Source organism: Kwoniella dendrophila, chromosome 5, assembly GCF_036810415.1.
Source record: "Kwoniella dendrophila CBS 6074 chromosome 5, complete sequence".
In the NCBI taxonomy this organism is placed as follows: Eukaryota; Fungi; Basidiomycota; class Tremellomycetes; order Tremellales; family Cryptococcaceae; genus Kwoniella; species Kwoniella dendrophila.
In genome coordinates this window covers 1,477,728-1,499,524 of record NC_089480.1, presented here as the reverse complement: position 1 = coordinate 1,499,524, position 21,797 = coordinate 1,477,728, and the positions used below count along the sequence as shown (strand labels likewise).

The window sequence follows — 21,797 nt, the reverse complement described above, 5'->3', positions numbered from 1 at the left end:
AGTTATCTAAAATTACATATCAATAACTCTTAAACCCCATTTCAAATTATCCTGATCTTTATCTGAGATTACCTGTAATTGTAGATCTACTTTAGGATTTTTTGTGTATGTAGGTGTAGAATTAATATTTTGAGCTATAACGGATTTACCGATACCAAATACCATATTATCAGACTGTCTAAATAATAAAAATGGTAATGGTATTAAATCGTGATTTTTCTCCTTATTATTGTTTTTATTTGATGTAGATGATTGATGTAATTTGATAGTTTCCAATTCAGGTTGCTGTTCGACTTGACTTTGATCATTGATTTGCGTTATAAAGTCAACGTCTTTAACTTTTGGTATTGGTTGAGACTTCAATGAGGGATCTATAACCATCCCTTCTTCGGTCATTTCCGTCGCTTGAGCTATCCCACCATTATTATCGTTATTGTGTTCAGCAATGATATTAGGATCATCTTCACCTTGAACAAAAGGACCTAATTCATGTAAAGTATTGAAATCGTTATCCGTCATCGATAACGCAGCTTCAATTGATAATTCACTGAGTTTATTCTGATGTGATTCCGTATCTTCCTGTTCGTCAAACCATAAGGATTGTGGCTCTAATGGTGGTGCTTCGATTCTTGTTTCACTCGATAATTCTGGTATAGCAACATCATCGTGTAGGTTTGGCTGATCGATAGGATTCTCTTCAGCTGTTGTTGTTTCTTGCTCAAAATCATTCAGTCGGATTGCAGTATTTTGATCGATTAGGTTTTCCTGCAATTTGCTATTTCGCCCTGCGACGACAATGTCCCCCTTTGTCGTATGTTGAATTTGCTTTGCATTATTGTCGTCCTCCTCAAATGTGACAGTCTTATCTCGAATCGCATCATCCCCCGAAGAGCGCTCCTTTTCCTCGGTGGCTCTTACCAAACAGTCTTTCATCACTTGTATGATTTCTTCAGCATTCGGCATATGTACTTGAACGATAATATGCTTCTTATTTGATGGATAAGTGGAATAAACTTTATAATGGTTGATTGTATCAGTTACTTCTTGGTTTCTAGACCGATTGAATGGGATAGCCAAGGTAGGTGTATTTTTAGGTGAAGTAGATTTCCATGTTGTATAGTATAGTGGACCTATTGGACCTAAATAGATTTCAAGTGGTTCGTCATCTATTTGAGATGATTGTAGTGGTGACGATGAGCTGGAGGAGGAAGGAAAGTGGAATTGCGATAAAGTTAAATCTAGAGTATTTTGTTCAGAATCAAATTTGGGTGGGATCAGAATTTGAGGTATTGGGTCAATTGAAGTCGCTTCCGATCCTAGGCGTTTTTGACCGTCTTGGATATCACACGGTGTTGGAGATGATGGTTGATTGATGTTTGTAGTGGAGAAAAGGGTTTGAGACGAGCATGCTAATTTGGTTATTTCAATTGTTAGCTTCTGGTTAATCATCAAATACTTTGAGATCCCTTCCATCACTCACCTACACCACCTATAATCCATGACATCCAGTCTTCGACCCTATCCACGGTCACATTCTGTGACCTATCCTCTCCTTCAACTGCATCTTTCAGTCCAACGGATGCATTTATCTCTTCCCTATTTTCAGCTTTCACCCAAGATAGCATAATTTGCGAATTTCCTTCTTCATCTTCCGCTAATACAGCTGAAGCAAGTGCATTCCTTTTGGTTTTCTTTCTCTTCTTTACTGGAGTTTGCAGTTGCTTTCCTTCCTCATAATCTGCTTTTCTCTTTTCTAAAGCTGTAGTCGGGGCATTAGAACTATTCAAAGTTTCGTTCACGTCATTAGGCATATCTGAAGTCTGTTCTACATTGTTAAGGGTTTCTGGTATAGGTATGTTCTCGCCGATAGGTCCACTAGGAGCAGGAGCAATCGAAGTTTTGGATTTCTGATTGGTAAATGTCGGTTTGGCTCTTCCACCTCTACCTAAACTTCTCATATATTCCATTCCTGGTATCACTTCACCACCACCCATCCTGGCTCCTGGAGCTGATAAATACCATCTTTCTCCTTTTTCCGTTAATCTTTCAGAATAATCATTGTCACCATCATCATGTAATCTAACCAAACCAATTCTTTGAAGTTCACTAACCGGATGACCTTCATGTTCACCTAACGTGTATCCATTATCCTCAATTCGAACAATTTTGACAGGATCACTTTGTATTCCACTTTGTAAATCTACCAATTTAACTATTGACCCGTACGTAAGGATGTTTTCGTACTGATCTATACTATCGGAGACTAAGAAATTTGAAGGTGGTTGGGGTTGATTATGACTAGCACTTCTGATGTTTTTCTTATCTATTATAGGTAACGTAACTCTCTTGATGATTTCGAATTTAAATGGCGTCCATTTACCTGTCTTCGATGTCAATTTAGCCGCAAAACTGTCTTCTTCGGCTTCATTGCTTTGATTAGACTCGTCCACTTCCAATCTCATGTATTTGGTCCGAACAGTTTGAGCATTGATCCGAGTCCATAAAGCGAAAGAGGAATCAATCGATAAACAGCTGGACATTGAACGTGCTTTTGCTGTCTTCTGAGATGGTTTTGAGATTAATTTAAGTGGATTCGAAATAAAAGTAGCGTAAGGCATTGCAGGTTGCGTAGGCATAGGTGTTGCAGCTCGCGGAGTGGATGGTATCGCTATCTCCTGTGGTATAGACACATCTTGGCTCGGATTTTCGTCTAAAGCTCGATAAGGGGTAGGTAGCTGTGTGAGATCAGCTTCACCGGGTACACGCAATTCGGGTGAATCTTCCGCCAAAGCTTGTCTAGCAGCTTCATTCACCTGTTGTACTGCTGCAGCTAAAGGTTGAAGTACATCGATGGACGATGAATCTAGTACTTCAGATAACTGAATTGACTGGTCGATATTTTCGAAAGGTTGTATATCTTGAATTTTTGCGAGATCTCCATTACTGATTAAGTCTTGTGCAACCGTCCTACCTTTTTCGTTGTTGAACGCGCCTTCGTCATGTTGAGTTGGGACATGATCTTCCAGCATAATTTTAAGCTCCAGGTTGAATTCTTTGTTTTTACCAATATCCTCACCAATCCATAGGCCCGGGAAATTCAGCCCATCTGATAATGATTCCCTTTCTTTACCTTCAATTGCTTTTCTCCATCTAGGTAAGGTACCTCCAAATCCTGCGCTACGCGCTGCACTCATTATCTTTGTCTTCCTATTCGATTTTTTAGCTCGTTTGCCTTTGTTCTTAGAAAGAGTAATTTCTGGTGAAGGGTCCGAGACAAATAATTCTGGATCTATATCTTCGATGGTCGAAGATGCTATTTTGTGAGTTTGACTACTGGATGTAGTGATCATTGTTGGATTTGACGGTGAAGCTGAAGATGACAAAGAGGTTGTTGACATAGTCACAGAAGCGACTGAGGACAGTAAAGGTCCTGATATACATAGCTTGGGAGGTGGAGCGATGATTCTGCATAGATCAAGCCAGCTATTTAGCCTACTTTGATATGTGTGATGATACGCTAGCTTACCTTCTCTCTTTACCATAACTCTTTTGACCAGTCGAAGGATGCCAGATCTCTATCTTTGTTGCTCGTCCTTGGTAGTTGGTAGCTGAGCCAGAATGAACCGCCTGTGCTTGTACGATATAGTCTGCTATTATTTGAGATGTTTCTTTCTGACGAGATGTAGGGGAACCAAGATATTTGTGACGGTCTATATAGCGGTTAACACGCTAAGCAAGAAGATCTTCAGCTTTTGTACCAAATTAAGAGGTATGAAGCCAGCTCACTTGCGCATCCTTGGCTTCTTGGTCCACCGACACTTGTACTGGTTCTCCGCCATGACCCTCGTGAGAAAAGGGAGTAGCATCATTTTCTGCTCTGATAGAATCCTGATAAGTTTGAGTTGGTGAATATGGATAATCTGTTGAGCCTGCTATGGCATTGATGAGAAGGTCCAGAGGCGTTGTTGAAGGTATATCACCCTCTTCCTGTGACATGTCTGTCAGTGTTATTGTTGATGTTCACGACATGCAAGAGTGTAAGAGTGGACGTGATAAGTGGAGAAGAAGAATCAAAGGTATTCCCACGGTATTCAACAAGTAGCTCGCATCACAGACATCCTCCCACGCTTGACACCTTGCCTTTACAGCTTTACACGATATGATGACGTGGAATTTCTGCACATTTCACCGTACAAATTTTTCAATGTCTGCATGCAAGCAAAGCGTTCTATTTCCACAGTACCCTCGGAGGACTTTTACTAAGCATAAGATATGCATGCATTCATTGAATGAGACGGAACGTTGTGCATGAGGACGAAATACATGTTCAGTTTGGTCTATTGAAGCTATATGAATTACGAGTAATATAGGTAGATATAAAAGTGGGTATAAATAAGGAAAGGATCCCTCAGTATAACTGTCAAACAGGCCGACACTCGACAATGACCAGCACATTTACTTTTTTAAGGTAAAGCGACTAGGGTCTCCGAGCTTGACTCTAAGTTGTTGGCAATTCTCATCTTTGGGTATATGTGTGAAGAGAAGAAAGAATGGATCAAGCGAATAAGGAGAAAAAAAGGAGAAACCTATATACTATGAAAATCGATAATTAAGCTGCAGCTTACTATTGTATCTATTTTCATTGTATATGAGCTTCTCCTGTTCTACGCCTTATGCTCTTGAGCGTTCGATTCGAAGCTAAATGACCAACGGTACAGATGTTGTTGAGCATACTGCTTCCAAGTTGAAGAGTAAAACAGAAATAAAGGAAGGACAATAAAAGATTGTTCCAGTTGTCAGTTGTTGTGGAAAGTAAGACGCACGCGCCAATTTGGTTACTCTACTCTGTAAATAAAACTCCACGTCATGTCATTTTACTATTAACCGGCTTCTACCTTATCAACCTATATATAGTTGTTATTGATCTTGCCACCTCCACTTTGGGATAACTTTTATGACCACAATATTTCCACAATTTCCACAATTTCCACAATTTTGATTTTCAAACGTCAAGTGAACAACAGAAATTGAATAGCTCTCGAAATATATCAATAGAGCGTCTAATCGACAAATCAACGTTATCTTCGTTCATTCCAATATGTCTGATACAAGGTTCGAACGTCTAAAGACGGATCCAAGGTTTAGAAGACCAAAGCAAAAAAACTTGAAAGTTGAGATTGATGAGAGGTTTAAAGATGTTTTAGAATCCGAAGAATTTGGCGGTAAAGGTAAAGGCAAAGGGAAAGCTTCAGGTCAGTCATACGATCAAGATTCTCTTGGCACGAGAAGAACAGCTGACTTGATTTTGCTTTGTAGGCCGCGTGGATAAACGAGGTAGACCATTAGCTGGAACTCATCATGCAGATCAACTGAAAAGATTTTATAGATTACGTTCACCTGAAGAAGGTGATGCCGGTGAAGATGAAGAGTCTAATGAAAAAGGTGGATTCGTAGATTATGCAAGAGGTGAAGGATTATTAGAATCGTCTGGATCAGAATCGGATTCTGATGTTGAAGAAGGATCAGAGAATGAATTTGATGAAGAGCTAGAAGTTGGTGGTAAAAGGAAATCGAAATTACCTGGATATATATCACAATCAGAGGATTCTTCTGAAGATTCAGATGAAGACGACGATGTAGATCATTTGGATATTGATCTATCAGAAAACGAAGAAGAAAAATCATTATTCCCTCCTGAAGCCGATGAAGACGATGAAGAGGAAGAAGAAGAAAGTGTTCCTCCAACTACAAGGATAGCAGCTGTCAATCTAGATTGGGATAACCTACAAGCAACAGATTTATATTCTGTCTTCAATTCTTTCCTACAATTATCAAATTCAAGTAGCAATAGTAGTAAAAAAGGTGAAAGTAGTAATAGTAAACCAAAAGAATTAGGTAAATTAATCAATGTAAAGATATATCCTAGTGAATTTGGTAAAGAAAGAATGGCAAAAGAAGAACAAGAGGGTCCAGGTGGTGGTATTTTTATCAGTAAAAACAACGATAAGAAGAACAAAGAGAATAAAGGTCCAAAAGAAGCTATAGTACCTAAAAAACGAGCTGAAGAAAGTGAAGATGAGGACGAAGAAGAGGATGAAGACGAGTTAGAGGAAGATGAAGATGAAGATGATTTAAGTGAAGGAGATTTAGAAGAAAATGAAGAAGACTTTGAGGATCTTAGTGAGGTGGATGACGAAGAAGATGATGAGGAAGATGCTCAACCTAGAAAATCTCGTGATCAGTTACCTCAAGAGATTGACGGTTTGGAAATCATATCTGATGTCGAGTCTGACGCTGGTTCGGAAGATATAGATATGGATCAATTGAGACAATATCAATTGGAGAGGTTGCGGTGAGTTATATTACCTGAACCTGAAGTACATAATCGTATGTGAACCACACTGATTTATGTGAACTTACAGGTACTTCTACGCTATCGCAACATTCTCTACTGTTGAGGCAGCTGAATATGTTATGAATGAGTGTAATGGAACTGAGTTTGAACGTACGGCAAATGTATTAGATCTTAGTTATGTTCCTGAAGGTATGGATTTTGCAGAAGATGAAGTTAGGTAAGTTCGGATTGTATTCTCTTTCACTTGAAATGATTCGTTAATGTGGAAGGATATTTTCCCAGAGACCAAGCTACCAAAGAAGCAAAAGGATACAGGGGCAATGACTTTGTCACAGATGTGAGTTGAATTGTTGATAAATTGATATCATAGCGACATAAGCTGATTATGTTTACTATTCCTAGGCTTTACGTCATTCAAAAGTCAAATTAACGTGGGATCAAGATGATCCTAATAGAGTAAAAATGACTAGGAGAACTTTGACAAGAGATGAAATTGAAGAACAGGATTTCAATAATCTAGTTGCTGGATCAGGTAGTGAAGCATCTTTATCATCAGAAGAAGAGGATGAAGAGGAGGATGATGAAGAAGATGGTAAAAAGACAAAAGGGAAAGGGGAAGGGGAAGGGAAAGAAACTAAAAAATCCAAAAAAGCAGCTAAGAAAGAGCGAACTGAGAAGTTGAGAAATCTATTATTAGCTGGTAATGATGAAGATGGTGATATATGGGGTAAAGCAGGAACGACATTTGCTGATCAATTATTAGATCCAAAAGAATTAACAAATAAAAAGAATAATAAGAAAGATCAAGATATGGAAATTACATTTAAACCTGCTTTAAGTAAAGGATTAAATGGTGATAATAATCTAGATGAAGAAAATATGACAACATTAGAAAAGTATCAATTGAGAATGAAAGAAAAGAAAAATAGAAAGAAAGAAAAATTAGAATTGAAAAGAGCCACAAAAGCTATTAATAATGGTGATGATGATGATAATGATAATTCGTCTGATAACAACGAGAAAGGTGGAGCGGAGAATGATGATTTCTTTGGCAGTGATAGTGAAAATGGAGGAGGATCTGATGAATCTGAACCTGAAATTGATTTCGAAAAACCAAAAAGAAAAGATAAATTTTCGAAATCAGACGGCAAAGACAAATCAAGAAGTAAAGGTGATAAAGTCAATAAAGATGTGGAAGGTGAAGATATTTCAGCTTTAATTGGAACCTCAACAAAACCAGATACGAATTTCTCAATGAAAGATATCATAAAATCTGAAAAAGATTCAAAGAAACGTCGTAGAAGAAGAGGTAAAAAGGGTGATGGTGTAAATGGAGAAGAAGAGAAAGAATTAGGACCGGATGGATGGAAGATCAATGTATCAGATCCTAGATTTAAAGCACTTCATGAGGAAGCTGAATTTGCTATTGACCCAAGTAATCCTCAGTAAGTAATGTGACAATTGTTTTTGTTCCATTTTTTCCGATACTTTCATTTCAGTATACTAACTGATCATTGTTATTTTCAATACAGCTTCACAAAGACAAAAGCAATGCAAGATTTGCTATCACACAGATCAAAAGTTAGACAAAGCAAATCAAACGAAAATGAGAAAGAAACTAAATCTTCTGCATCGGGTATTAAGAAGATTCAACCTGGTGATCAAGATTCAAATAACGGTGGTAAAGAAAAAGATTTATCATCATTAGTCAAAAGTGTTAAAAGACAAATGGAAAGAGAAGGTAATAAGAAAAGGAAAAGAACTAGAAAGTAGATTTGTCATAAACATACACAATGAGAGAACGGATCAACGTGTCTTTGGTTTGTATTTGTTTTCCTCTCTGCTGAAGCGAGTCATATGATGAGAGTTCAACTGCATAGGTTATCCGCCTACTGGGCAACGGGATCATCCGTGGATTTCTCAACTAATTATTATTGAATGACACTATTGTGATATTGACTAATGGCGTAAATGTTCATGAAAGCTTACAAAATTGAACAGGTGGATGATTGTGGCATAAACAGCTTTATCGTGTGGCGCTCGTATACAGTAATCAACTTATTTGAATTGTCATTCTTACAGAATCGACTGGTCCAGTTATTTTACTGATTTTTTTGTTAATCAAGCTCTAGGTGTTATCATATTTCACTGAACAGTTTAAAGAAAATGATCATGCTGAGAATCGAAGACCTTCACCTCAGATCTACAAAGATATATAAATCGTTTGTTCAAAGACAGTAAATTCTGATTTCTTTTCTTCATCAGGTAACAACAAATAACAACAACAACAGCTTTCTTTCTAAACTTTAGCCTTTTCTTTTACGGCAATTCTTTTTTCGCTTTTTTTTTTTTTTTAAGAATTCAATTTTCGCTTTACCTTCTATCATTCTTTCCAACGAAAATCTTTCCCAATTAATTTATATACAAAATGTTCACTACTACCACTTCAAAAATCACTTTCTTCACTATCCTCTCTGTAGCTTCAATGGTTTTAGCTGCTCCTTTACCTAATCCAGATGGTGGTTCAGCTTATACCGGTGTAGGTGGTCAAGCATCAGGTGGAAATATTCAAAAGATATCTGAAGCGTAAATAAACCAATTAATTCTTTTCTCTTCGTATCTCTCAAAATCGTTCATCGCTAATTTTATATCTCTTTATTTAGCGGTTTACTTAATCTCGATATACTTAACATTGGTTCTGATAATGCAGGTTCGGGTGGTTCAGCCAATTCAGGTTCAGCTTTAGGTGGTGGATCAGGTTGTGCAAGTGGAAGTGGTTTGGGTGGTTTAGTAGTTGGTTCAAGTAATGGTGGTTCAGCTTATACTGGTGCTGGAGGTCAAGCAAATGGTGGAAATGTGATTGAGCAATCATATGGAGGGTAAGTTTTTTTTAACTCCCAAGATAAGGACCATTCTTTATGATCACAAGTCAGATGCTGACAGTTGTTCATTTTATACTTTGTGATTAATCAATAATTATTATTTTCATATGCAATGTACAAACAATTAAATCGATATAACAACTTTTTTCCAAAATGATAATGCAATAATCAAACACACAACAAAAAACCAAATTAACAAATTATATAAAACGATATACAACCAAATCACTACTATATATATGTATTTTTATTCAAATAAATTGTCCTTTTCCAACTTGAATATCTTCAACCGTCTTCCCTCATCCAGCCTTATCAACTTACACGCATTAAATATCGGTTCGGGGAATGCTGGTAATGGTGGTTCAGCTGATTCAGGTTCAACACTTGGTGGTAACACTGGCTGTATACTCTAATGATTTAACCTTTGTAGAGTGAATTGATTGATCGATTCATCAATGGGTTGGGGTTTTCATTTCGTTCATTATTTGTATTTCTATGCTTATACCAAGATTTGTTTTAGATATCTATGAATGAATTGCACCTTTCCACTGAACGATTATCTTCCAAGATACTATATAGATCGCCGCAACCTTGTAACCAGACTTTAATGAGTTTGGCGCGTTACTTGGTCTTGAAGCACAATATGATCAAACAATCTTCATAAGCCTTGTGGTTACTGCAAAAAGAGTTGTTGATTCCTTTCTTTCCTTTTCATATCTTCGATTGAAACTCCAGAGATTCTCTGCGTATTATTGTTATTACTTGGAGACTTTAAGCAATCTCTTTCGAAAGTAGAGAAAGATTTACCCAGACTTAAATTACTTGAATTTACTTGTGATTCAGAGGTTCTTCTTGAATAATCTTTGTTCATAGGTGAATCAATTATACTTGTAATCGATATTGGAGATTCAGGTGGTGGTAAATGTCTATTCATAGATGATGATGTTGAAGCACTCATTGAATTTGCTGTTGCAGGACGTCGAGGTACCGTTATCGGTGAATTACCATATTCTGATGCTCTCCTAGGTGTAGATAATCCATATGAAGGTGAAAATAATGTACTCGGTGAAGGTAATAAAGGTCTTCCAATTCTATCTATATTTCTATCTATACTTCTATCTCGATTTCTATCATATCCCTGAGGTTGAGGGTGTCCATAATCATAGCCGTAATCGTAATCATCAACGTATGCATGACCATCGGTATAGGGTGCTTGATGATGGTGATGAGAGTGGTGGATATGATGGTGGTGATGATGAGCTGGAGAAGGTGTTCCAGGCAACATATAAGACGATGGTAGATAAGCTGAGTTGGGAGTAGGTAGATGTACATGGTGATCACGATCGCGATCGTCAGGTTTATAATTATGACTGTTGCCTATGGAACTTGATGCAGTCGTCGTAGTTGAAAAGACTGAAGGTGAAAGTGATTTACTCGGTCTAGTTTTGATAGTTAGTTTATTCTTGTTTGATGATGAACTTCTTTCCTTCTTGGTAGATAGCGACTTGATGGGTTTACTTATATCCGAGAAGTGTTGAGTTATCAAGGATGGTGGTGACGCTGTTCTCAAGTCCAAGATTTCAGGTAGTCCAATTAATCGATTTAAGCATTTTGGAAAATTCCAATCTGGTCCAAGTGTATATACAGTAGGTGCAGCTTCATCGTCGTTATTCTTTCCTTCTTCAGTAGTCAAGAGATCTCTTACTAAAGCACGATACATGATGTAAAGTCAGTACAAATGTCATTCACCTTCAAGTCAATCATCAATGATGACGATGACGATGGTAACCATGACGACGACGACGACGATGATGATGATGTAGGCTAACTTACATTGTTTACTTAGTTCTTTCCTTCCTTTAAGTACTTGAGCATGAGAAGATATGAGTTTCCTTGAACAACCTTCACCAGTAGCCATTGTGACTACTTTAGCGATGATTTCATTTCGTCCACAAGGTTTACCAAAAAGTGGTAGTTTTTGTCTACCAACAGGTGGGATAGCCACAACACCTTTGGTTTCGAAAAAGAAAAATTTGTCATCAACTTTATGTCAGCAACGATGATGCTTCTCCAAAATCGAATTAAAGTTATCAATACGGAATGGTGACGAAATAAATGTATGTCATGCAAATTTAAAAAGTTAAATAGTAAAACAAACTTACAAGTAAGATAAACAAATTCCTTTCTTGGCGGCCATCTTTCTGCAGATCCCCCTCCTCCTCCTCCACCACCACCACTACCATCTCTGGTTGAAATTGTATTAGTTATACCACTTGTGGTACTTTCTATGCTACTTTCTTTTTTCCTTTTACTTTGTTTAACAGGTTCGTTATAACTATCTTGATCTTCTCCATCTAACGAAGACGTGAGAGAACGTTTTCTAGATTCTGTAGAATGTGATTCAGTTGGACTTGATGTACCAAATTTGATTCTTGCCAAAATCTCCGCTGTAGCTAAATCATCTTCAGTCGAGTTTGAGGTAGAGGATGTCACAGATTCAGCTTGCCCTCCTCCTATAGGAGGCGAAGCTAAAGTTGATGAAGGTATGCTGATATTTGCACTGGAGTTGGAGCTGGAACATGACGTTGTTAAAGGGAAATAGAATGATGGTTGAATTTCAACTGTAGACTTCCAAACTTGATTAAAAGCTTCTTCTACCGTTATTGGTGACCCTGTCCAGGTCGCCATTTTGATTAAAAGGTGAATCCAGTTGAACCGAAGAAGCAGGGCTCTGTTGAATATGTATATGCCCAACAACAAGATATATAACTACAAACGAATGAGCGAAAACGCGAGAAAGCAAACAGAGAATTCTATCTTTATATGACCCTAAAAAGGGCCAATGTATGTATATATCTATACTCTAGCACTCTATACGTATTAGCAAATAAAAGAAAAGTGAGAAATGTAGCAACTATAAAGCGAAAGGTAATGTGAAGATTCTAAAGTTACCAGGTATGATGCGTTTCGAAAAGGCTGAAAATGTCTCCGAGGAAGACGATTCTTAAAAGGAATGGATGTAGGCTAATAATTGCACTACGGTACAAAATTACGAAAGAGCTTTTACAAAGGATATGGCAGATCTATAATGGTCAACGTCGAGATAGTATGACTTCTTCTTGTTCTTCTTTAATTCGCTGCTCAAAGGGTTGAATGGAAGAAGAAGATTATACGGTGGGGTAGGAGGTAGAGGGTGAGATATAAGGTACGGATAATGACAGTTAACTGGAATCGGGATCTTAGGTAAAGGATGATGACAACCCCAGCAGGTGATAAACCTAGAACTAAAAACCAAAATTATAATAAAACGGCAAACAACTAATTTGAGCCGACTTTCCTTCTTCCAACCCGCGTTTCTAAAAGTGACTGATGCTTGTAGTCGATATCAAAGGCTGAATTGGAATATATAGATATATGTATGAACGATATGTATATGTTTCGGCGTTGTATGAGGGTTGAGGATGATTGATACTGATTAGTCAGACACACTAATGTTGTTCTTGATTATGATTCTACCTGAGACAGGACTGACTTGGTCTAGTTATTGTTGGTATGTATATGATCGTGGGAATGAAAACAAAGGAGTCTTAGGAAAGCAATCAAGTGGTATGCAGGGGCTTCGCAAGAAGAAGAAAAGGTGTTCTAGTTCAAACGATAGATGTATTTGTATCTTTCTGTTGACCTGTATGGCCGGCGACTATCTTTATTGATTGTGAGTTTGGGTTGTGCTGAAAGAGATAAACAACAACGAATTGCTGGAATCAAAACAGGTGACTGACGACTTTTAAGATGTTCGAAAACAAATGATGAAGAAATTGAATACTGGAAGATGTGATTACTAATCATGAAGTAAGTTTATATTTCAGACGAAAGACAGAACAACGTTAAAAAATCTGAATTGGAATTTTCCTTCAGAAGGATCAGAATAATTGTGTGTTCATTTTGCCATCCATACGTATCACAAGGAACATTCTCCTCATTGGACGCTCATACATGGATCATGATCAAGCATACATCAGATCAGGATATACAGGATAGGTTGGTATGGATACAACGGAGGGGCAAAGAAGGGGGAAGGAACGCTAAAAGGGCAGGGCTACATTCTTCCACCATCAAAATCAATTCCACCGATTCCAGCAAATCAAATAGAGATAAAATATGAATCAGATGCCGAGACGGCATGAGTTATTCCTTTTGATCAGACGTATAGACGGAAATACCTCACTATTACTGATATGATTAACCTTCTACTTTCTCGCATACCTAAGTTCTATGTCCTTTTCAGCTGTACTATAGAAAGAGGCAGAATCGCTTGAGCTTGTTCTTCTTAATAACGGGAATCATCCTAAGTGTAGTTTAATCGGAATTTGAGCTGATAGCATAACCTTGGCGATTTTCTATGATTTTGCCTTTTCTATACGAATCTAGAACAAGAAGATGCCGCAATGTTAGGAGAGTTTGATGATTTGGGAATTATCATAATGAGATCCCCATTTTTACCCGTTGTGGATTTACCCTTTGATGCTAGACTCTATAGGAGGAATTCGAATTAATGGTACCACCGAACATGATCTGATGTCACGCCTCCATTAAACGTTGACATCAATTCTTTATATTAGAATGACATATCTCAATGTGGAGCAACGGAGGATATTCGGATGATGATTAATGACAAGGTAACGATATTTCTGAATAAGTGGCAATGATCTTTGTTAAATCATGAATGAGAATGGGGGAACGTGCTAGAGCCAAAAGACATTGATGATCAAGGTATGGTATAATTGATACAATAAATGGAAAAACACCTCCTCAGCCTTTACAGAGGAATGAGGGGAAATTTCCCCCGTGTCTCATGTATTGTTTGTAGAACGGCAAAAACAAAGAGCATTTTGTGTCATGGTAGAGGATGCATGCATATGAATAATCAAGGAGCGATAGCTAGCTATACTATGCTGAATGACTCGTTGCAACTACAGTACATAACAGATACGATTTTCGATGTTGTGTATGTCTGGAATTCAGATGTCCTAATTCAAGGGAAATGAGAGAAAATTGGGTTTGCTGGAATAAGGCACTTAAATTGGGGGCAAATGAAAAGGCATGTGAAGTACGTTTACGTGAAACATTTTTTGTTCTCGAGAGAAGAACGGCAAAAACGTTAAACAAGTAGTAGAGTAAATCTTAGAGAAGAAGGTCAATAATATGCCGAATGCCTGCCGCTAAAAACCTTGTTTTGATCCTTTCTCCATTAAACGTTCAGACCTCTTTAAGCTTATACATACTACATGTTTGCATCATGTCCACTTTTCAGTACTCGTTGATGCCGGATAAACCGAGATGAACGTTAATGGCCATTTAACTTGTATGCACCGGTATGCACGAAAATCTAACAAAATCACTGTTTTACTTCCGAGACCCATCTATAATCTACTCTCTACGGCCGTCTTCTCATGTTCTGACCGGCCAAGACGTCCGACAGAATATACCTCCTATCAATTGGAGTCCTGTCATTCGTGTGCCGAGTAAAGCGTCACAAAGAATATAATGATACGCTCAAAAAGCAAGTGATATCATGGATAGTTCTGGATGATGTCGACGTGTCTTTCCCATATGATACTTCATGATTCGGTTGTATATGCAGGAGGCGAAAGTAAAGGATTCACACATCATGGTTGTTTGGGAGATATTCAAGAAAATAATCCCTGCAATATTGTATCTTGTATCGGTCCACGTGACAAGGTATATTGTATTTGGCGAAAGCTATGACGTTTACACTTTTAACAAGGTTCCACGCTCACCGTCCGCCACGCGAATGATTCTAAGTTCAACGAGAGTTCTGCCCTCCGATATCCGACATCATCACCACCACCATCACCGAACAAGACTGAAGAGTGAATAGTGAATACATCATCTTCGCTTCAAGTAAACTCACCTAGCTTCAGATGCACTTAGTATAGTTGGAGCATCGACCAACTTCCAGCATCACCATTCAAAATGGCAGAAAAGGAAACGCCCGTCCCTGCGGAGGAATCAACGCAGACTCAACCTACATCTACGACAATCAATGATCTCTTCGGTAATAATGACAAGAACGAAGCCGACGGAGATGTATTCGCTCAACTTGGTTCAACAGTTGAAGAGCAAGATCCTTTCGCTCAGATAGGAGAACATGATCACGATAATAATACACTACCAGAGCCAAGTCGGGAAGATCAGAAGTTCTTTGCCGATGCTTCACAATCGGCTGAAGCAATACCTTCACAGCAGGACCAACATCCTTCACCTCCTCCGCCGGGTGAACTTCCAGCACCTCCTTCCGAAGAATCGCTAGCATTGCCCGAAAATGAAGAGTCTGCAACAGTCACTCAAGCTAAAGAGGATCAAACGACACAGCCAATAACAGCGGAACAGGATTTTAGTGATTTATTGGCTGAGTTTGAAGCTGAAAATCAATTAGTCCCCAATGTACCATTGGCTACAGGAGAAGAGGATACTTCCGATGCTCTTACTTCGTCTTTCGGTCAAATGAGATTGGATGAATCTGCCTCACATGCCAAAGTCAACAGTCAGAAAGAAAAAGAACAGGATGAAATACTGCAAGTTCCCTTAGCTGCTTCAGCTCTCTTCACCGATGATCCTTCAGATTCCTTTGCCGATCTCATACCGCAAGATGATCAGTCAAACGAATCAAGATCGACTACAACGCATAACGAATCTACATCCAAAGCAGATTCACCTTCTCCGGTACCTAGTCTGTCCATTGAACATACTGAAGATGATATTAGACCGGCCGGCTTAGGTATTGATGGTGCAGGCGATACCTCAATTCAAAGTATGTTTTCAGACGCGAGTAATTGGTTAGACGATACAACGATCGATGATTCAATGCAGATAGATTCCGATAATCATTCTGCTACTAGGGAAGTACATAAACAAGATGATGGACATGAATTATTAGATTTCGAAATACCCCAAGGATGGTATGATGAAAATGGTGAATGGCATTGGTATACTGATGAGGAGAAAGAGCAAGTGAAACAAACTATGCTGGGTCAAGGATCATGGGGAGCTGAAGCGGATAATGAGGTGCATGATCAAGTGCAGGGTGAAGGTGAGTTATCTGTTTTCAGCTGCAATGTTGTAGCTTTCACTGATCGTGCTTTGCTTGCAAAGTGCCCAACACGCCCTCTGCTCCTTACAGTCCCGCTCTCCGTGCTAGTGTATCTGAAAATGCCGCTCGTCGTACTCCACAACCAGAAACTCCTTCTACATTTTCAAGTAACTCATATGACCCTTATGCACCTTCGACTGCTCAGCAAACTTCAGCTTCCTCCTCATACCCTTTAACCGGCACATCACAATATACGAGCTCATCGTCAGCGTACGAGCCGTATTCAGGAGTATCTAGCAACGCTCCTTATAGCTCTACCTCAAGCTATGATCCGTACACTCCTCAACCTTCAACTCAGCCGTCATACAATTCATTTGCTCAAGCTCCACTACAGCAGCCTAACCCATACGCTCCGGCAACAAATAGCTCGAATAACCCTTACGCTCCTGCTGCCGCTGTCTCTGGCTCCTCTACGCAGCCCCCACAAGCGGTCCCAAAGCCAGCACCACCGAAGCCTCAAGTCCAGAGAATGGCCTCGAATGCATATGATCCACCTTTCTTGAAGCCACAAAAAAGCTTCGTCAGAATAGCCTCCGCTTCACCAGCTGCTGGACCCCCTTCTTTCGGCTTGCCACCTTCCATGGCCATGTCTCCACCTCAAGCAAGCTCTACTCCTCCACCACCTCCCAGTGGTCCGCCGAGACGAACAAAAACAGAGGGTAGACCACCAAGCAGGGGTCCAGCTTTCGCCGCACCCCCTAAACTACTCGAACGAGCCGAGACTACACCTTCATTTCAACAACATGATATGTCTGCTTATGAGGCACCGCCCCGACGCCCGTCCGTGCCTACAAGTCATGGTATGATCGAACATCAAGAGCCATTCTCACCGCCTAAACCACCATATAGGCCGCCCCCATCAGCTTTCGATCCTCCTTTACCGCAGCCGTCATACAGAGCACCGTCTAGGACAGCTAGTGCAGCGTCTCATCACCACTTTGCGCCTCCTCCTCAACCACTATCGCATCCCCCTCAATTCGCTCCGCCCCCCAAAGCAAGCGAATCTCCTTATGCAGCACCTCGTCCGCTTAGCAGAGGACCACCTTCTCGTCAACCTTCCCCTATGTTTGCGGCTCGACCACCCTCTAGACCGGATATTACCCAAAGAATGAGGTCACCACCTTCCAGTTCGCAGTCACTAGGTGTTGAGCAGCTTCTTTCACCTCCGGTAGTACATAGTCACATGCCCGAACATCAAGCGAAAAGATCGTTAGATGAAGATAGACCATTCCAGGCACAGTACGGCGAATCCCAAGCTGATCAAGACGATGCGTTCCATCGACAACCTACACAACCCGACTCTCACCTGTCACCGCCAATCCTGTCTAGACGTTACGACGAAGATGGTGAAGATGGTGATATGGCTGAAGACGCTTACACGCCTGTCACTGAACGGCCACCGCCTGCTCATGACTACCGAATGCCGACAAGGTCACCTGCTCAGCCCATTGCGCCAAAGCTGGACTATAGTTCATACGGTCGACATATTGCAGTTTCCGAAGACCCATATGCGCCTTCCTCGCTTGGTTTGCACACCCAGCAATCACCTGCGAAACGAAGTCAGCCGTCTACATCTCCATACCCACCGTATACGCCTTTCCATGCGGATGAACACAACGATCAGGAAGATCCCTACAAGGCGACCAGGCAAAGCGCAGATTACTCCTCCGATCCATACGCTCCTGCGGCAACCGGTACTTCGCCATCTCGAGCATCTACCACTTCATACGAGCCTTCCATATATTCGCCGTCCACAGCTTCGAAACCATTAGGTATCCCTCCACCTTCGAATCCGTACGCACCTGGACCTGCTCGAACTGCTTCTCCAGCCTACAGTCCCGCTTATGGTATCTCGCCACCTGCGAACAACTACTTCCAGCCTATGCATGCTTCCTCGCACTCGACCGACGATACTTATATTCCACAACAGGTGCTTGAGCAAAAACCTGTCAGTGAAGATCCATTAGGCCGAACTACTTTAGCAGCTCGCAATGCGCCAATAGCTGTATTTGGTTTCGGTGGAACACTTATAACTGCTTTCCCTGGTGCTGCGGAATCAGGTAATTTCCATAAAGGTCATTCAAGAGTACCTTCATATGGTTACGCTTCGGGAAGAGGTCAATTATGGATTAGAACAATCTCTGAAGTAGCTGCTCCAGCTGCACTCAAGAACGATTATTCTGCTTTCCCAGGTCCATTGGTATTTGATCCTTCGACACCCAAAGGTGCAGCAGGAGATAAGAAAAAACGAGAGGCTGTACTTGCTTATCTTACTGCTAGAGCAGAAGAGATTGAAAAAGGTCTACCATATCTAAAATCCTCTGCTAACAAAGCAAGAAGAGAGGAGGAAGGTAAATTAGTATTGATTAAAGTCCTTAAAGCATTAGTACTTGGAGAAGGTAAATTAGCTGGAAAGTGAGTATCTTACGTTGCTTAGGTTGTGACCATTCAGCTGATCATTCACAGTCCCGAAGTTGAGGAAGCAGTACGAGAAGCATTAGCAAATCCAACATCACCTACAATCACCACCACTGCTCCTGTGGGTACGATATCGGCCGCTAATTTCGGTTCTTCCCTGTATCCACCTGTATCATCCTCGTCTTCTGCGACCTCCGTTGCGGCCAGCTCAGCTCAATTGACACGCATTTCCAGTCTCCTTGCCCTGGGCAATCGAGCTGATGCTGCGCTATATGCCGCTGATCAAGGACTATGGTCACATGCCTTGGTGATCAGTAGTAACAGCGTGAAAGATGATTTATGGAGAGAGATAGTAGCAAGGTTCACCTCATCCGAAATAGGGGATAGACCACAAGGTACCGCTGGTATCAAGGCATCTTATCTGCTATTGGGCGGTGCCAATCCTTCGCTGGGTGAGTGATATGTATCCGATTAGTGTAATAAGATCGATTGTGTAACTGATAAAGAACGATTCGCAGTCGATGATCTCGTCAAGGCTGCTACTATCACCGATGATCCGTCCAACGATCAATGGCGAGAGGTCATCGGCTCAATACTGTTCAATGCCAAAGCAACCGAGTTAGCTTGTCTCGATGAATTAGGTGCCAAATTCCTTGATATGGGACTGATAAATGCTGCTCATGCTTGGTAAGCGCTACAAAATTACATGGCGTCATGGATTAAGCTAATATGTGATATCGTGTAGCTCCCTCCTGTCGCCTCTATCACCCTTCTTTGATGTGACTAATGCAGCCTATGAACGCGCGATTACCCTCACTCGCAATCCGAAAGACGGAGAAACCATGATTTTTGCAGAAATTGCGGAGTATGCGAGGAGTTTAGTAAAGACGGATGTACCTCACTTCGCAGGGTTGATACAGTTGCTGCCTTACAAATTGGCTAGAGCTTGGAGATTAGCTGAGTTAGGTGAAACTGAGTTGGCACAAAAGTAAGTGTTCCTGGGTACGAGTAGTAAATTTGATAGATGTTGACTCGTGGAACAACCCAGGTACTGTACTGCTATTGAACTTGGTTCGAAACCCAATAAAAATGGTCTATCTGTTCTTTCTCCTGCTTACGTGGCAAACTTGGAAGATTTGTTGGAACGATTAACTGGTAAACCTTCCATTGATCCTCCAAATGCCTTGGGATCTGGACGAAAATCTACCAAATCCGGTCTTGATAAGATAGGCTCATGGGTCGGAGGTGGACTTACTAGATTCATAGCTGGAGAAGAAAATGGAAGTACCTCATCTGCACCAAGCGCTAAAGATGGTAAACCAGCTGGACCATTCGCACAATTCAGTACAATCTCCACGGGAGGTAGTGGTGCACCTTCTAGAACAACTTCTATAGCTGATCTGAATAACGCAACAGCTGGTAACGGATACTTAGGTGTTCAAAGCATCTCTAGAACAACATCTCCTGCATCACACACTTCGCCCCAATGGGGTCAACAATCGACTGTACCTTCGTACGGCAATGGTGGCCAATCAAGTACCGCTTCTTCGTTATACGGTGGTGATAATTATGCTCAAAACAATAATGATGGAAGTGGATATTCTCCTTGGTCTGGTAACAACGATAATGATGAAGGAGGAGAAACACCTCAAACTTACAATCAAGATGGACATTCCGTAGATTTAGGAGATGAAGGAGAATTCATCAATCCGATGGCACAACATAGCTTCGGCGCATCCTCATCAGCTCCATCATCAAATTACGCTCCTACGCCTGCTACACACAACAAATCAACCTTTGAAGATGAGGATGAGGATGACTTAGGCTTCGGTAATGCCGCTCTTTCGCGAGGTAGAACACCTATGCCACCTACAACAGGCGAAGACGCAAATGGAAACAAGACTCCACCAGCTAAAGATAGTAAAGCTGACCCCAAAAAGGATGAGCCTGCTCCTCCTGCTAAACGTGAGTACCATTACTGATAGCCGAACTGTGCGCTTTTGCGGATGAAAACTGAGCTAACGTGATGTGTTATCTTCTGCAGCTGAGCAAAAATCATCATGGCTTGGTAAATTCTGGGGTGGTAAGAAAGAGGCTGGTGAACATAAATCTGGACCTGTTAAAGCCAATCTAGGTGAAGAAAGTTCGATGATTTTCGATCCTGAAACTAAGAGATGGGTAGTTAAAGGGGTGAGTATAATCTTACTCGTTATAGTCCCATGCTAACATAATTCGTTGCTCGTCTTTCAGGCTAAACCTGAGGCATCAGGACCATCTGCACCACCTCCACCCCCTCGAGCACAAACTGCTTCACCATCTAGATCAGCGAAACCTCCTGATGGAGGTATGAACAATAATCGAGCTTCATCAGCTACACCACCTTCAGGTCACAGACCACCTCCGCCTACAATGTCATCTATGCCACCACCTGTCAACAAAGGTTTGGCATTTGCTGAAGGTCCAGATGGAAGTATAAAACGAATGAAATCATCTTTGAATGAAAGTCTAACTGCATCAGATCTACCTCCTTCTTCTTCAGCAGGAGGTCCACCTACAGGTTCCCCTGCGGGAGGACCTCCTAAACCACCTAGTGGACCACCATCAAGAACATCGTCTTCAGGACCTCCATCAATAGATGATTTGTTATCTAGACCACCAAGTAAACGACCAGCTTCTGCTGCTGCTAAGAAAGGTGCAAGAAATAGATATGTGGACGTCTTTCAACAACCTGGTGAATAGATTGCTTTAAGATGTCTCGTCAACTCCGTAGGGGATTTAAGTGTTCTGGCTAGCAATGTCAAGTTTCGAATAAGAATGAGGGATAATGACGGATAGTACAGTATCCTGGTTTTACGTATTTTTGTACATGAAATAATGGGTTCCTTGGAATGAATTTCAACGTATATATGAGTACATGCTGTATATCACCGACATACCTGAAAGATATACCGATGAGATGTATAATTTTGGC

At 40.6% G+C, this 21,797-nt stretch overlaps 5 protein-coding genes across 5 annotated transcripts; 3 read left to right on the top strand and 2 right to left on the bottom strand.

The window, feature by feature from the left end:
• Positions 1-12: 12 nt before the first annotated feature.
• L201_004394 (uncharacterized protein) lies at positions 13-3,996 on the bottom strand (the record flags this gene model as incomplete). Its single annotated transcript, XM_066220136.1, has 4 exons — positions 13-1,409; positions 1,481-3,465; positions 3,527-3,729; positions 3,787-3,996. 4 exons carry the CDS (start codon positions 3,994-3,996, stop codon positions 13-15), a joined length of 3,795 nt encoding a protein of 1,264 aa, XP_066076233.1.
• Positions 3,997-5,098: 1,102 nt separating this feature from the next.
• L201_004393 (uncharacterized protein) lies at positions 5,099-8,128 on the top strand (the record flags this gene model as incomplete). Its single annotated transcript, XM_066220135.1, has 6 exons — positions 5,099-5,252; positions 5,317-6,352; positions 6,423-6,572; positions 6,638-6,692; positions 6,758-7,800; positions 7,888-8,128. 6 exons carry the CDS (start codon positions 5,099-5,101, stop codon positions 8,126-8,128), a joined length of 2,679 nt encoding a protein of 892 aa, XP_066076232.1.
• A 655-nt stretch (positions 8,129-8,783) lies between these two features.
• L201_004392 (uncharacterized protein) lies at positions 8,784-9,650 on the top strand (the record flags this gene model as incomplete). The annotated part of the gene is made up of 3 exons (XM_066220134.1): positions 8,784-8,941; positions 9,019-9,234; positions 9,545-9,650. 3 exons carry the CDS (start codon positions 8,784-8,786, stop codon positions 9,648-9,650), a joined length of 480 nt encoding a protein of 159 aa, XP_066076231.1.
• A 260-nt stretch (positions 9,651-9,910) lies between these two features.
• Positions 9,911-11,925, bottom strand: L201_004391 (uncharacterized protein; the record flags this gene model as incomplete). The annotated part of the gene is made up of 3 exons (XM_066220133.1): positions 9,911-10,941; positions 11,071-11,247; positions 11,400-11,925. 3 exons carry the CDS (start codon positions 11,923-11,925, stop codon positions 9,911-9,913), a joined length of 1,734 nt encoding a protein of 577 aa, XP_066076230.1.
• Positions 11,926-15,231: 3,306 nt separating this feature from the next.
• On the top strand, positions 15,232-21,565 carry L201_004390 (uncharacterized protein; the record flags this gene model as incomplete). Its single annotated transcript, XM_066220132.1, has 8 exons — positions 15,232-16,348; positions 16,411-18,823; positions 18,875-19,278; positions 19,345-19,513; positions 19,572-19,814; positions 19,875-20,791; positions 20,871-21,016; positions 21,077-21,565. The coding sequence occupies 8 exons, from the start codon at positions 15,232-15,234 to the stop codon at positions 21,563-21,565; spliced, it is 5,898 nt and encodes a 1,965-aa protein (XP_066076229.1).
• Positions 21,566-21,797: the final 232 nt, after the last annotated feature.